General features: G+C 51.0%; 1 protein-coding gene across 1 annotated transcript in view; it reads left to right on the forward strand.

Annotated features, from left to right (window-relative positions):
• SYN3 (synapsin III) overlaps positions 1-14,673 on the forward strand; it is a 404,870-nt gene extending 390,197 nt beyond the window's left edge. The window contains exons 11-15 of the mRNA XM_054696079.1: positions 1,428-1,530; positions 5,616-5,750; positions 6,598-6,670; positions 11,112-11,403; positions 14,513-14,673. Coding sequence (XP_054552054.1) covers positions 1,428-1,530; positions 5,616-5,750; positions 6,598-6,670; positions 11,112-11,403; positions 14,513-14,645 — 736 coding nt within the window. The 3' untranslated portion in view covers positions 14,646-14,673. The remainder of the gene's footprint in view (positions 1-1,427; positions 1,531-5,615; positions 5,751-6,597; positions 6,671-11,111; positions 11,404-14,512) is intronic.
• Positions 14,674-14,950: the final 277 nt, after the last annotated feature.

The raw sequence follows: 14,950 nt of genomic DNA on the forward strand, positions 1-14,950 counted from the left end.
ACACCTAAGCCTTTGATGGCTCAAGAAGGAAGCTGAGGCTGCAAGAAGGAGAGGCTCACCCAGCGCAGTTGTCCACGTCACCGGTCTCCCATGGAGGACGCCTTCCAGCCGCAAGGAAGGGTGGTTTGCTTGGAATGTGGAGTCAGCCGGGAGCTGAGTTTGAAAGCCAAAGCCAACGTGGTCTCTTTGTGAACCTCTCTGAACCTCAGTCTCCTCATCTGCAAAATGGGTTCAACCCTGGTGAAAGAGTGGTTGTAGGGGTTAGGGAGAAGAAGTCATACCCTCCACTAATGCGTACAGAGAAGGGGCTGGGGGGAGATGCCAGCCAGCCAGGTGCGCATTCAGGTCTCAGTAGGTGACCTGAATATGATCTTACATGCTCCTTGTTTCAGTTGGATGAAAGACGAGACGAGGGACAAGGAAAACTGGGTGATCTTGGCTGTCTTAACCCTCTTGCTGTGTGACCCTGCAAAGCCATTCTCCCTCTGGGCCTTGGCATTGGTGGATAAGATGAGAGAGTTGGTTCTGAAAGCATCTCAGCCATGATCTCCCTTCGTTCTGGCCCTTACTGCTCAGGGACACAAATAGATCTCAGAGCAGGCGTGCCCCGGGTGACCTTGAAGAGTGGGGGGAGAAGCTAGAACATTGACACAAAGTGCCCTGTGACTCCCAAAGGCAGCCACCAGGGGGGAAGCCAAGTGCAGGCTCAGGAAGACTTCTCCAGATACAACCATCCCCTTGTTGCCGGGTCAAAGTCCAGCGTTGAGATCTTTCCCCTGCAAAGCAAACTGGCCTTGCAGCCATCAAGTGGCTGGAAACAGAACAAAAGCAGCGGGTCCGTCCAGAGGACCAGGCCGCTGGCGGGAGCAGCCTGCCAGCCTCCCCTGCCTGCCTGCCCCAGGCTCGGAGAGAATGCGCCCTTTGTCCCCCGCAGGCTCTCATCTGGACTGTGCAGGGGCTGGGAGGGCCGCCTGGGAGGGATTTCTGGAAGCTTTCGAGCAGTTTTCCCAAGGGAAAAGGACTGCAGCAGCTGCTGGTGTCCTGGATGGTTCCAGATGGGGCAGGGCAAGCTCCCCTCTACTGGGGAGCCAGCAAGGTTCTGGGGTGGCATGGGGTGGGGGCTGGATTTCGATCCCTCCCAGCTCTCATCCCCTCTCCTCCTCCCTCTCTCCTGCCTGCCTGGCCTCATTTCCAGTCTCTTGTCCACTGTCTTGTCACTGTCCATCTATGTCTCTGCCTCCCTTTCGCCATCACCTCGCTCCCAGGGCCTCACTCTCGCTCTTGGCTACTGTCTCTCTTGGGGGCAGGGGGCGCTGCTGTTTATGTGTGTGTGTCTGTGTCTCTACCCCTCCCTGTGTCCATCTTTCCCCTCTTCGCTGCCCCCTCCCGCCCCCCCATGCTCACTGTCTGTCTGTCCACTCTTGCAGGTACAGGCTGTGGGTGGACAGCTGCTCGGAAATGTTTGGCGGCCTGGATATCTGTGCTGTCAAGGCCGTGCACAGCAAGGACGGCAGGGATTACATCATCGAGGTGAGAGAGGAAGAGGGAGGTCCTCCTGGCTGGTCAGGCTCCTGGGACCTGCCAGAGGGAAAGAATCCAAGTGTGGCCTCCAGCGTGGTCAGCCGTGGCCTGGCTCTCAGCCTGGCACATGCCACCCAGGGCTCAGCAAGCAGCTACTGGGGCTTCTCACAAACCCTTGCATTCCCACCCTCAGCTGCGTCCAAGACTTTGTGTCCAGGATCCTGGCATGAAGTCTGACAACTGTCCTCCGACCTGGCCTAAGCATAGAACGAGAACATCAGGCCAAGGGTCAGCAAAATCCTGACCATCAGGCTCCTCAGTTTTTCTTGGTGTCCAAGGTAAAGCAGGCACCATCTCTGGTCATATGGCCTGTTCACTCAACAAACACGCACTTAGGTGTTCCCGTGGGCCAGGCCTGGTGCAGCTCTGGGGAGACAGTCCTGAGCAAGACAGACATGGGCTGTGCAGCCTGGCCAGGAAGAGGGTAAGGGATGGCAGGGACTGAAAGTTAGCGAAGGGGATACAGCCACAGGGGATTCTAGTGGAGGGAAAGAGGTAAGGAAATAGAACTCCAAGAGGGAAAGCTGGGGAGGGGCTGTGGGACCTAGAATCCCCCACATCCCTGCAGCCACCCAGGCCTAACCCCATGCTGGCCCCAGGACTATCCCCAAGGTCTCTGTAATCTGACCATCCTCCTCTTCCTCCCACCCAGCTTCCTCGTCATGCTACTCCCAATCCCACAATCCCCTCCCTCCCCCCCAGCTCCTCCCTGTCTCTCCCGGCCCACCGTCCATCTCCCGGCCCACCGTCCATCTCCTGGCCCACCGTCCATCTCTCCCTCCTCAACTCCCTGCCCTGCTGCCACCAGCACAGCTCTTGGCTCTCTACTCCTTTCCCCTGGCCTCAGAGCCCTCCCTTCTTCCCAGCCTCACATCTCCTAGCCCACACACCCCAGAGCCAGTTCAGTGCTCCCCTCCATGCCTGCTCCTCAAGCCACAGCACAGGGGCAGTGCCCACCCAAGGCCTAGACAGAAGAGGAGAACCTGCTGCCCTCCCATCACCCCCACCCCCTGGCCATGGGTGGCTAGCGGGAAGCACATGGCTGGGGTGATCACAGAGGCCAGCCCGTCCTCAGTCCTGCGTGTCCTGGCCCCACAGCGCGGCAGGACCAGGGGACTCAGTGGGCAGGACCCTGGGTCTCCACCAGCCATGCCAAGAGGGCCTTCCCACCTGTGCCCAGCAAGCTGGGAAGATCACGGTTCCTCTACCACCCCAGAAAGGCCAGGAAGCGCCCTCGGAAGAGCTGCGCCTATCTCTGAGGTTTCAGTCCTGCTCTGGACAACGGCTCTCCTTCAAGCCCGGAGTCACTTCCTTCCGGCTGCTGCCATACCTGAAACTCCCCAGTAGCTCCTTCTCACAGGAGACCATGAAAGCTGGGGAGGGGCTGTGAGGCCTGCACACTCCCTTCTGAGCCAGGCTACTCCCTGGGGGAACTTGTTCCCCACCTTCCTGAGGAGCCCCGGGAGCTTGAGACCAAGGGGGACCGAGCGCTTTCTGCCTGGGGCACTGCACTCCCGAGAACCCCCGGCCCTCCTGCCTCATGGGACCACCAGACATGAGCTCCGCTGGGCACTCACACAGTCACTCATCCTCCACTACGGGACCCTTAAATGGGCGCCCGATCCTGAGCCAGGTATGGGGGTGCGGCAGTGGACACTGGCAAGAACCCTGCTTCCAGAGCTTCTATCCAGAGAAGTGACCAGCAATCCTGCTGACCCCCACCCCACAGTCGGCAGTGAGGGCTCCCCTCCCCCTGTTCCCAAGAGCTCCTGCTCCCTGAATTTCCTCAACTTTCACTCTCACCCATGGGCCCAGACTTTCAGAGGGTCAGAAATGAAAGACTTTGCACATTAAAAAAAAAAAAAAAAAAAAGCAAAATTAGGGGGTTTGGACTTCAAAAAAAAAAAAAAAAAAAACAAGAAAATAACCTCTCGAAAATGTTCTGGAAAAAAAAAAAAAGACGGCCTTTTAGATTGTTGTTTTTTCTCTCAGAAACATTACAGAGTTGTTTCCCTTGCTTTGGGGTTTGGAGGAAGGTCAAGGGGAACTTGTTACCGGGAATATAAAAGGTATTTTTCCCCGGCTTGGAAAAAAAGACAGATGAGATCCAAAAATCCTGGTTTCTTCAGCCACCTCGGGGCTGAGAACATAAAATTTGTGTGACATGTTTTGTGAAGATCCTCACAGGAAAATACTCAGGGGAAAGACCCTTGAACTTGTCCTCCATGACCTGTCCAGGGAATGATGTTGCTCACTGGAAAAAATGTTTCCCAGGAGAGACCAGAATGTCCACTTCCTTTGGCTGTGTCCACCGTGGGGATCCCAAAACACTCTGACCTCAGGTTCCTTGTGGTGGCTGTTTTCCTCCACGGGGAGCAGAGGGAACAGAAACCAGAACATAAAGGGTGGACAGGGCCAGGGGGAACAAGGACAGGCCTGTATACGTGTAGACAGGCTCCAGAGTTAGAATTCAACTCAGTCCAGGCTGAGAGATGGCCCGTGTGCCAGGCACTGGAACCCAGGTACCAAGGACCCAGGCCAACCCATCAGGAGCTCAGTTTGAGGACAGTTTTCAGAACCTGGAATCTGCATTCACATCCTTGAGTTTTCTCCAAAATGAGCTCACAGTTGAGGAAAACAGTAGGCGTAGAGATCAAGTGTCCTGCCCGAGATCGCACAGCCTGCCCCAGCAGAGCTGAGGACCGGAGCCTCAGGTTCCTGTTCCCGGTTCCTACCACAGAGAGCTGTCTCGGGGCCTAGTGAGAACCAGTCTGCTGATAACGCGACATGTCCTTGAACTTGCTACTTCATTGACCCTCCGCTTCCTCATCGTTATGATGCGGCCAATAGTTGCACCTGCCTCAAGTGTGCTCCTGAGCTTGTGTGAGTCCTTCCACACCCAGAGCTCAGAACAGCACCTGGGGCACACTAAGTGCTCAGTAAAATGCAGCTCGTACCAGTGTCCTGTCTGGGCAGGACTCACAGCCAGGACTTCTCACGCCTCCATCCACAGGTAGTTATTGAGGGCACACCTGTTTAACAGGCCCAAGGACCTCAGGGGTCCTGGTTGGGAAGATACAAGTAAATAGGAGGTGACGGCTGTGGGGTGAGCTGGCCAATGGGACAACTAAGTGAGGACAGGGGAAAACAGATGAGGGCCGCCCTCAGAGAGCGAGCTAGGAATTCCCGGATGGAGGAGCAGTCAGACTGGTAAAGAGTGAGCAGAGGGACTGACGTGCAGAAGGACCCCAGTGGGAACAGGAACCTGGCAGGTACAGAGTTTGTGAAGAGAGGGAGTAAGACCGTGAGTTCGATGGGGGCAGAGAGGGTGAAGGGCTAGATTCCACAGTGGAGGAGGAGAGGCCTCGCTCCCCCTCAAGACTTTCCATAGCTGCCTGGGGCTGGTGGGTCACTGGATGGGGGGGACCTGTGTGATTTTGGAGGAGCCCCCTCCCTTTTCTGGGCCTCGGAGGCCCCTTGTCATGAGCCCTGTGCCTCCTGAACACCCTGGGGACTGTGTCTCCGGGCACATGTTCTGCCAGAGCCCTGGAGCACAGGCCTTCTTCTCTCTGAAACCTGGGTCAACCCCAATCCACATCTATTTTTTTCTCTGTCATAACTGAGCCCCCACCTTCACTGTTTTCAGCTTTATGGAAAGCCTTGACCTTGGGTTAAAGTTGAGAAGGCCAACCCCAAGCCTGGGCTGGGGCCAAGGTGGGAAAGGAGGGGGTGGATGCAGGCTCCATAAAGAAAAGAGCAGAAAAGGTCAGCAAAGATGCCCCAGGCCTCGGTCACATTTCTGTAGTCCCCAACGTGGGCTGGATTGAACTGAATCCAGCCGGTTGATTTAGACTGAACTGCAGGCCGCAGGGTGTCTGCCTGGGGTCCCGCCCAGCTGAGCTGCCGGTTTCCGTGGAGAACATCACCATCTAGTGGTCTCTTCTGAGCGCTGAGCGCGCCCTCCTGGGGTGTGCAGCCCAGTGGCCTGGCTCCCCGCGCCTGGGGGTCCCTCAGGCTTCCTTTCTGTCCCACAGGTGATGGACAGCTCAATGCCCCTGATCGGAGAGCACGTGGAAGAGGACAGACAGTTGATGGCCGACCTTGTTATCTCCAAAATGAGCCAACTCCTGATGCCAGGGGGTACAGTGCCCTCACCCCTGAGACCTTGGGTAAGGTCCTTGGAAACAAAGGACGTTTTTAGTTATGAGAAATTCTGGCGTTTCTGGGAATTGGGAGTCCCTGGGTCCAAAGGAGATAGCTCCCAGGAGGGCACCACCTAGGGAAGCAAGGGATGGAGTGTGGACCAAGACTGGACAAGGGGAGAGCTTCTGCCCCCTTCCCTCCCCACCTCCACTCCTGAGGGGTGAGTCAGGGAGGTTCCCTGCAGGGCCTGTCCCCCTCCTCCATCCCGGAGAAAACCTTGTCTCAACCGGCACAGGGTGTCTGCAGATTCTACATGTGACGTCAGTTGTCCCGGCCAGGCCCCTCCATCCCTGAGAGGGGAGCTTGTGCATGTTGCGAGCGCACATGTGTGTACACACGTGTCCTGTGTGTGTCTCCAGGCCACCAGTCAATACAATTGTGTCTTCCACTTCCCCAAGCCCCAACCTCGCCAAGCTCCCCACAGCTCTTCCCCTCCACAAGCCTCACCGTGGCTTACCAGCTCATTCTCCAAAGAATGGACCAGCTCCCCAGCTTCCTGGAAAGCCAAGCTTGAAACCTGCACCCCCAGCCCTTTCCCCCACAAAAATAGTGTCTGATAATAGCCGTCCCAATGATCGCTGTACTTGAGGGAGTTGCAGCGGGGTGTGGGGGGCGGGGCGGGGAGATGTCTGCTCCCTGGGAATGTTCTGGCCTGACCCTGGGGGTGGTTACCGGATGTGCAAGCATGTGAACTTCACTGTCATGTCAGGTCTGTGTACCCTACGTGAGCTTACATCAGTAACAAAAAGACTTTCACACCCAGGCGGTAAATGGCCGTGACGATCACGAGGCTGCTGTTCCCTTCTGTTCTAGGCGCCCCAGAGCAAGCCAGCAAAATCCCCAGGGCCTCCCCTGGGACAATCGCAGCCGCGTCCACCCACGCAAGGTAGGACCCCCACAGCCACTGGGAACCGCCCGGTCAGGGTGTGGAAAGGCATGTAGGCGTCCCTTGTGACGTCCTGGAAGCATTCTAGAAATTTCCACCTTAGTACTTTATCCGTGGAACGTGCACTCGCTCAACACAGGTTGCCGGGGACTTGAGGCTTGTCAGCCCCTCGAAGTCAGGAAGGCGGGGGACGCCAGTGAACGTGCATCAGAAGGGCTTTCCCATCTGTTGTCTCGTTCCAGCTTCCCAATCGCTCTAGAGTGAAAAATCCCTGCTTCGAAAACTCCTTTTTAACACAGGTGGCCCTTGAGGCCTTGCTCGAGGATGCCCAACAAGAAAATGGCCGATTTACAAATAGGGCCTTTCAGATCTTCTAGAAAGTTCTGCTCCTTTGCCACTGCTGGTGCCTGATTATACATTTATGAGCCCACCAACTAGAGTGAGAAGGAAAAACAGCCTGTTATATATAACCTTGTTGACTGAAGTTCTTCCTCAAAAAAATAAATAAATACTGTAGCACTGCTATGTAGACGCCACTTGCTCAGGAATGGACAGACTGTGGACACGCAGATGAAAAGAAATCGTGATCCCTCTGGGAACATGGGCGGGTGTTGGGGGCGCTCACACGCTGGTTGGGGAATGCCTGTGTCCCTCTGGCCTGCTCAGCCCTCGGGGGACAGCCTGGTGCTTCAGGGGGATTTGCTGCAAGAAACCAGGCCAGGCAGTTTCACGGCGACCTTTTGGGGATGGGCTTTAAAAACCCACCTGAGAGAAAGCAGCCCTATCACCATGTGGTCTTCCCCTTCCCTTTTACACAAGTTACAGATTCATCGCTTCTTGGGAAAATCAGCCTTGGGCTCTGCACGCTTCCGCTTGCACAGGCTTCCATAAAACCACCCATTCATCTTTCTGGTCTGCGCCTCTCTTAGGGGGACAGCAGAAAGCATTTGAGAAAGAGGAAATAGCCCGACTTGGACCACTGTGTATCAATGAACACTGGGGTTCTTCTTCGGGCAGAGAGTGTGCGTTTGAATCCAGATCCCAGGCTGCGTCCCCCTGCAGCGTGAGCCTTGCCACCTCAATCCTCCCAGCCTGGGTGTCCCCCAACTCTTCGGGGGGAAATAACAGCTGCTCTGCTAGTTACCGGGAGCTGCCCTTGAGATGTGTAGTTAGGAAGGTGTCCTGCATGGAGGTGTTGCACACAGGTGTTAGTTCTTAGTCCTTCTAATTTATGTTAATTACATTATGTAACTCATACTGTTAGTAGCTTCCTATTAATAACTTGTCTCATTAACAGTTACACATGTTCTTAATGAGTGAGATCCTTCACAATCCATATAACTCATTTAGCCCACTGCCCTTCTGCCTGGCAATAATAATATAACTGTTCAAAATGACTAATTCCTCACCCTACCAGGCTCCTGGCTGTGCCTCGCCCTGCCCTGTCCTTTCGCACACTGCCAGAGGACTGGCTTTTTTAAATACATTTGAACAGAGCATTTTTAAAACAGAGAGCTACTGTATTCTGCTTTGCTCTCTGGTCCAGAGTAGAGACATGCTTGATAAAGAGAGATTATTTTAAGGGATACAAGACTCAACACACTCTCAGGGAGTTGAAAAACAACAGATTTAAGCCAATTAAGATAATTAATGAGCATACCATGCCTGTTGAATTAACATTCCGATTAAAAATTAAAAACCAATTTAAAAACAGTGCTTTCCTTGAGTTTCTAAACTAACAAGTCACATTATTCACTGAATTTTTAACTCACGGATCATGTTTGTCTCCATAAAAGTGAAGTTTTCTTTTAATAAACTGGATCTTTTTTTAGCACCAATCCTGTATTTAGGCAAATACTACACACACATACACACATACTCTCTCTCTCTCTCACATACACAAGAAGATATACAGATAAGATTTTTATATGTGTTCAAGTGAAAAAAAGTACTGAATTGTTTGCTTTGCTTTGCCAAGAGAGAAATAACTAGAGTATCTCCCGATAAATCCCAGCTGTATAATAGGGACTCAACAAATAGTTAAAAAGTGAATGAGAAAGAAATTATCCAGGTTTCTATGATATTATCCACTCTGGGAAGTAGAGGGACTAGGGCAGGGAGACGAGATGAAATTAGAAAACAGATGTTTTCACTGACCTGCAATGGGTTTAAAAAGCAAAGTAAACCTACATTGAAAAATCAGGAGCTTTTACATAAATATGTAGATTTCTAGCTTCTCTTGAAAGAGCAGAAACTCTCAATACAGTGGGCTGATTTTCCTCCATGACAACTGTTTACCGACATTTAGCAACAACTTCTTCCTTGGACAGGGAAGCGACTCCTTCCTTTGCCTCAGACTCTACTCCTCCCCATTGTCACTTCCACAGTGGCACAGTGTCAGTTGCTATTTTCTTTGCTCTTGCGCTTCTTCAGAGAAATGTTTCTCTGAACATTTTTATGTCAAGTGGTATAACATTAAACCCACATGACTTTTCTGACACTCACCTGTTTTATTTATTCATGTACCTCCCTGGTCCTGTAGATGTTTAGATTTGAGATTAATCGTCCAATGTAGGGGACATATGATCATGGTAGAGGTAGAGAATGAATTCAAGTCGTGAGCAAAGCCAGTTCCTACATTAGTGCTATAGCTTGATCTGACTTAGAAAGTGGGGGCAGGAGCTGGGAAGGGGGTGGAGGGTGGTTGAGGGCTAGTTACGTGACAAACGAGCATCTTCAGTGTGGAAAACATCCATGAGCAATAAGAAGAGAACATAAGTGGAAGCCCACCAGTGTGTAGTCATGGTTAGTGCCCCCACTCCGAGGTATGGTGAGCACCAGCCATGCTTTGCCTCACCTGGGAGCTGTTGGCAATGCAGAATCCCAGGCCCACTTAGGCATCAACTACCATTTCCATTATTACATTTTTTTAAAAGATTTATTTATTTATTTATACAAGCACTGGGCATAGTCAGAAGCGCGGGAGGGTGAGAGAATTCACCAGAGCCAGAGCGGGGAGCAGAACAGACAGACTGATGAAATATACTGCTGAGGGGAGCAGCGGGTGTGGCAGGAGTCTGTGCGCCATGTGGGACCCGCGCACCGTGGCTGGGGATCAAACCGGCGCTGCAGAGGCTGCAGGAAGCTTCGCAGCCCAGCGCTCAACCGCTGAGCCACCAGAGGAGGCCCTCCATTATTACATTTTAAAAGGACAGTTTTAGGGCCTCCCCTGGTGGCGCAGCGGTTGAGCGCTGGGCTGCAAAGCTGCCTGCAGCCTCTACAGTGCCAGTTAGATCCCCGGCCCCTGAAAGGGTCCCACATGGCACACAGACCTCTCCTGCTGCCCGCTGCTCCCCTCAGCAGTGTACTTTATCAGTCTGCTGTTCTGTTTCCCGCTCTGTCTCTGGTGAATCCTCTCACCCTCCTGCGCTTCTGACTGTACCCAGTGCTTGTATAAATAAATAAATCTTAAAAAAAAAAAAAAAAAGGACAGGTTTATTAGGAAAAGAGAAAGGAAAAGAGAGTTACCTGCATAGTCACAGGCAGGCGGAAAGCTGCCCAGGCCTGTTACCTTGCTACATGTTAGGCTTCAGTAGCAAAATAGCACGGTCTGGGGGATCCAACAGCGGACTTATTTTCCCACTGTTTTGGAGGCTGGAAGTCCAAGATCAAGGTGACAGCAGGGTCTGTTTCTGGGGAAATTTATCTCTGTGGTTGCAGAGAACTCTTTCCCGCTGTGTCTTCATGGCCTTTCCTCCGTGTGTGCACAGCCCCTGGTGTCTCTTCTTACAAGGACATGGTCCTAGTGGATTAGGGCCCCACCTTTTGACCTCGTTTGAGAATACCTACTCCTTTAAGGGTGTCTCCAAATACGCTCACATTGGGGGTTAGGACTTCAACAAGCAAATTTGGAAGTCAGAAGGGGATACAAGTCAGTTGATAACACCAGCCAGACCTGCTGTATCAGAATCTTTAACAAGATCCCCCAGTGATTCACATGCACATGAAAGTGGAGACATGCTGGCTTTAGTGCATGACCATCCAGACTTTTTTTTTTTAACTTTATACATTCATGCCATAATGAAATAAAACCATCTGGACTGTTTTATAAGCTGCCCTTTAATATATAGCTGTATATATTTAGCATATATCACAGATGCTATATATGTGTAAGATATATTTAACATATAGATATTTCAGCATATATTATCAACAATATCCCTTGCCATTTAATATTATTCTGCCACATCATGCCACAGCATCTTCCATGATAGGAAAGTATCTTAATGGTCCTAATTAGATCCCCTAAGTTTAGACATTTATATTGTTCTCACTTTTACGCTGTTATAAACAAACACTGTAATGAACATCCTTAAAGTGACATTTATATACCAAATTTGTCCTAAGAGGAATTTGAATGTGATAATGTTTTATCCTGCAGGGGGCCCTCGCCAAGCTCAGTCTCCTCAGGCCCCAAGATCTGGAAGCCCCTCTCAACAGAGGCTCTCCCCTCAAGGCCAGCAGCCTTTGAGCCCCTCTTCTGGATCTCCACAGCAGCAGAGATCCCCAGGCTCTCCCCAGCTGTCCCGGGCATCCGGCGGCAGCTCTCCAAATCAGGCCTCCAAGCAGGCCACCACCCTCACCTCACAGCCCCGGCCCCCAATGCAAGGCCGCAGCACCTCCCAACAGGGTGAGGAGTCCAAGAAGCCAGCACCACCCCACCCCCAACTCAAGTAAGTGCTGTGGGAGTTGGGAAAGCTACTGGGTGGAGCTGGGGTACGGAGGGAGCTGGGCTGATTCGGGGTCAGGGACTCAGAGACAAAGTAAGACCCAGCAGACCTCACCCAGACTCTAAATAGGTAGAAACAGGCCTCAAGGATGGAACGTGGACAGCAGACAGGACCCAGCAAGGTGAGAATATAGGTGATGTTCCACCAGGATTCCCCATGTACATGTGCTTGCATCAGTTATCTCCTGCTGCATAACAAGCCATTCTAAAACAGTGGCTTAAGGAGTCATCTTCTTTGTTTACAACTTTTTGGTTCAACAATTTGTTCTAATTTGGCTCAGGTGGGAGGTTCTTCTCCTGCTCTCTCCCATGCAGTGGCCAGATAAAACACAGGATAGCCAATTAGATGTGAATTTCAGATAAACAGTGAATAATTTTTTTTTTGGAATTTTATTTTTTTTTAAATAATAAATTTTATTTTTATATTCCCCCATACAATTGCAACCCCCCCATTCTGACCCCAATCCCTCCCCTCCCGCCTCCCACCCCCCAAAAAGTGTCTGTGGTTCATAGTTTTTTGTTGATTTTGATTTTCACTTTCTTAGAGTTATTCATTTTCCTGGTCCCATATTTAAGTTTTCTAGATTCCTGCTATGCGTGAGACCATCCGGTATTTTTCTTGTTCTTTCTGGCTTATTTCACTGAGCATGATCCCTTCCAGCGCCATCCATGTTGCTGCAAATTGCATGTGTTTATCTTTTTTGAATGCTGAGTAATATTCCATGGTATATATGTACCACATCTTCTAGATCCAGTCATCTATTTTTGGGCATTTGGGCTGTTTCCAAAGCTTAGCTATTGTAAATAGTGCTACTATAAACATAGGGGTGCAGGTGTTCTTTGGAATTGATTAAACAGTGAATAATTTTGAGTAAAACTACACCCTCAAATATTGCATGGGATATACTTACACTAAAAAAGTATGTGTCATCTGAAGTACAGATGTTACTGGGTGTGTTGCATTTTTATTTATAAAATCTAGCAATCTAGTCCTACAGAATTACTCATAACTACAATCACCTGGCAGCTTAACCGGACTGGATGACCCAAGAGCGCCAACACACGCATTTGGTTGTTAGTGTTGGCTATTACTGGGCCTCATCCATTGAATGTGGTAGACTTACATTCCTAAAGGGTAGAAGGAGAGTAGAAGTAGACACTTCAAAGCCTCTAGAGGTCAAGTCATACAAGTCACACAATGTTGTTTCATTCCATCACATACTTTTGGTTAGGATCAAGTCACATAGCCAAACCCAGACTTAAGACAGAGGGAAATAGACTCTGCAGGGGAGGACCCAAAAAATCACATTGCAAAAGGCTAGTCTATGGAACTGGAGGAATTGTTGCAGCATTTTTGTAAACAGCCTTCATGGTACACACATATTCTCTTTCCACTCACCTCTTGGATTGAGGTCAGAAGGAGAAATCCCAAATGTGCTTTCTTTTTCTCTTCCTTCAATTCCAGTGCTAATATTGAAAACCAGACTTTCCCAGCTAGCATGTTGTCATCTGCCTAGTGTATACTAAGTAGAAGAGGCAGGATTTTGAACAGAAGACATCCAGTCCACAGATCATGCTAGCCAGAAGGTTCTTTGAGTAGGTGATATATTCACATGTTCAGACATCTAAGTTATCAGTAATATCAAAGGTATACATTGCAAAACGTAACTCCCACCTCATTCTCTTCAGTGCTTCGCTGCCCTGCTCTCCCCAAAGGTGACCACTTTTGTTAGTTCCTCGTATGTTCCTCCAGCATTTCCTTATACAAATGCAAAACTATATTCTAATTCCTTCCCCCACTTTTTAACACAAATGGTAGTATTCATTCTTCACACCATCCTGCTCCTTGCTTTTGACATTTAACAAGTTGTGGAACTCTTCCATTCATTTCATTGAAGCGTTCTCTTCATAGCTATATAGTATTCCACTGTTTTATTGTACCATAATGAATCCACCATGAAAACATGGTCTTTGTAACAGCCTCACAAAGAAGGCTGCAATGAACATAAGTTGTTTCTTACTTATGTTGTTTCCTACTTGTGCAGGATCAGCTATAGAAATGGTATAGTTAGATCAGAAGGTAAATGCATTTATATTTTGATAGATCTTAGCAAGTGGCCTTCCAGGAAATAGGGCACAGTGGTTCACAGCACAGACTCCAAAGTCAGACGACCTGGGTTGAAATCTCAGCTCTTCTAATTAGAAGCTGCACAACTTCAGTAAAATTACTTAACCTCTCTGTGCTTCAATAGCCTCACTTGCAAAACAGGACTTACCCCACAGGGTTACTGCAAGGGTGAGACTGAGTTTGCACACCTGTGGAGAATTAGCAAGGGTAAAAACTCCTTGCTTTGAAGAGGAGGGTTTCAGATTTTTCTAATGACGACAACCATGAGCAGACTAGTAAGCTTGCGACTGGCCACATCACTTCTTCCTACGTCTGTCGCCTCTAGTAGACTGTGAGCCCCTTGAGGGCAGGGCCTGCACCCATCACCCAGCCCTAGGCAGTACAAAATGGCTGCTGCAGGCTGCCACACTGCCCTCACAGCTGGCCTGGTGAGATTCCCACTAGGGGCTGGGCCTCTAAAGTCTTCAGGGAAGAGGCAGGAATTGAAGCCCAGAATGTTAGTGCTTACAGGAGGCCAGAGGGTGGGCTCTACCACACCTTCCTTTGACAGGTGAGGCTAAAGGAGGTGGAGGAGAGGGGAGAGGAGCTAGCACTCAGGCCTCCTGATTTCCTGAGCTCTGGACAGGTTTGTGCAGTGGGTGGGAGAACGGCCAGGCCCCTCTCCAGTGACCCCGCCATCTGAGCAGCCTGGCTTAGCAGACCATGAGCCTCAGCTGCTCCAATGCCTGTACCTCTAAACAAGAGGATGCTGGGACCCACTACAGGTGCCACCATGTGAGATGTGCCCCCATCCTGTAAATGCAGGGGCCGTCTGAGGATCCTGGTGGGGATGGGGCTCAGCCAGCAGGCTTCCAGGGAAGCCCCCGACTCATTTCCTCAGGAGCCCAGTCCTCAAGTCTCAACTCCCGTTGCCTTTCTGTTTCAGCAAATCCCAGTCCCTGACTAACAGCCTCAGCACATCTGACACTTCCCAGCGTGGGGTCCCAAGTGAGGACGAGGCCAAGGCCGAGACCATCCGCAACCTGAGGAAGTCCTTCGCCAGCCTGTTCTCTGACTAGCTCGTCCAGCCCCCCCCACTGGCTGGGGGCAGGGATGGGGGCGCCCCGCTACCCTGGCCTCTCCCGCCTCATCTTCTCAGCTTCAGTTCCAGGTGGGAACAGAACGGAGGGCCTGAGGACAGTCTGAATGCCTCTGCTCCAGAAACTGACTCCTCTACTTGTCCCCACTTCCTTTTACCCTGACCTGTGGCGCTGTCTGACTCGTGGGGGCCGTGAAGACGGTGTCTGCCACCCTGCCTTCCCGAATGCTTGCTTCCCTGCCTCAGATATTCCAGTGAGATGCTGTGCGTGGCCAGTCCTCACCT

This window comes from Talpa occidentalis, unplaced genomic scaffold (assembly GCF_014898055.3).
Source record: "Talpa occidentalis isolate TD23 unplaced genomic scaffold, MPIMG_talOcc4v2.1 talOcc4.16, whole genome shotgun sequence".
NCBI classification, from domain to species: domain Eukaryota; kingdom Metazoa; phylum Chordata; class Mammalia; order Eulipotyphla; family Talpidae; genus Talpa; species Talpa occidentalis.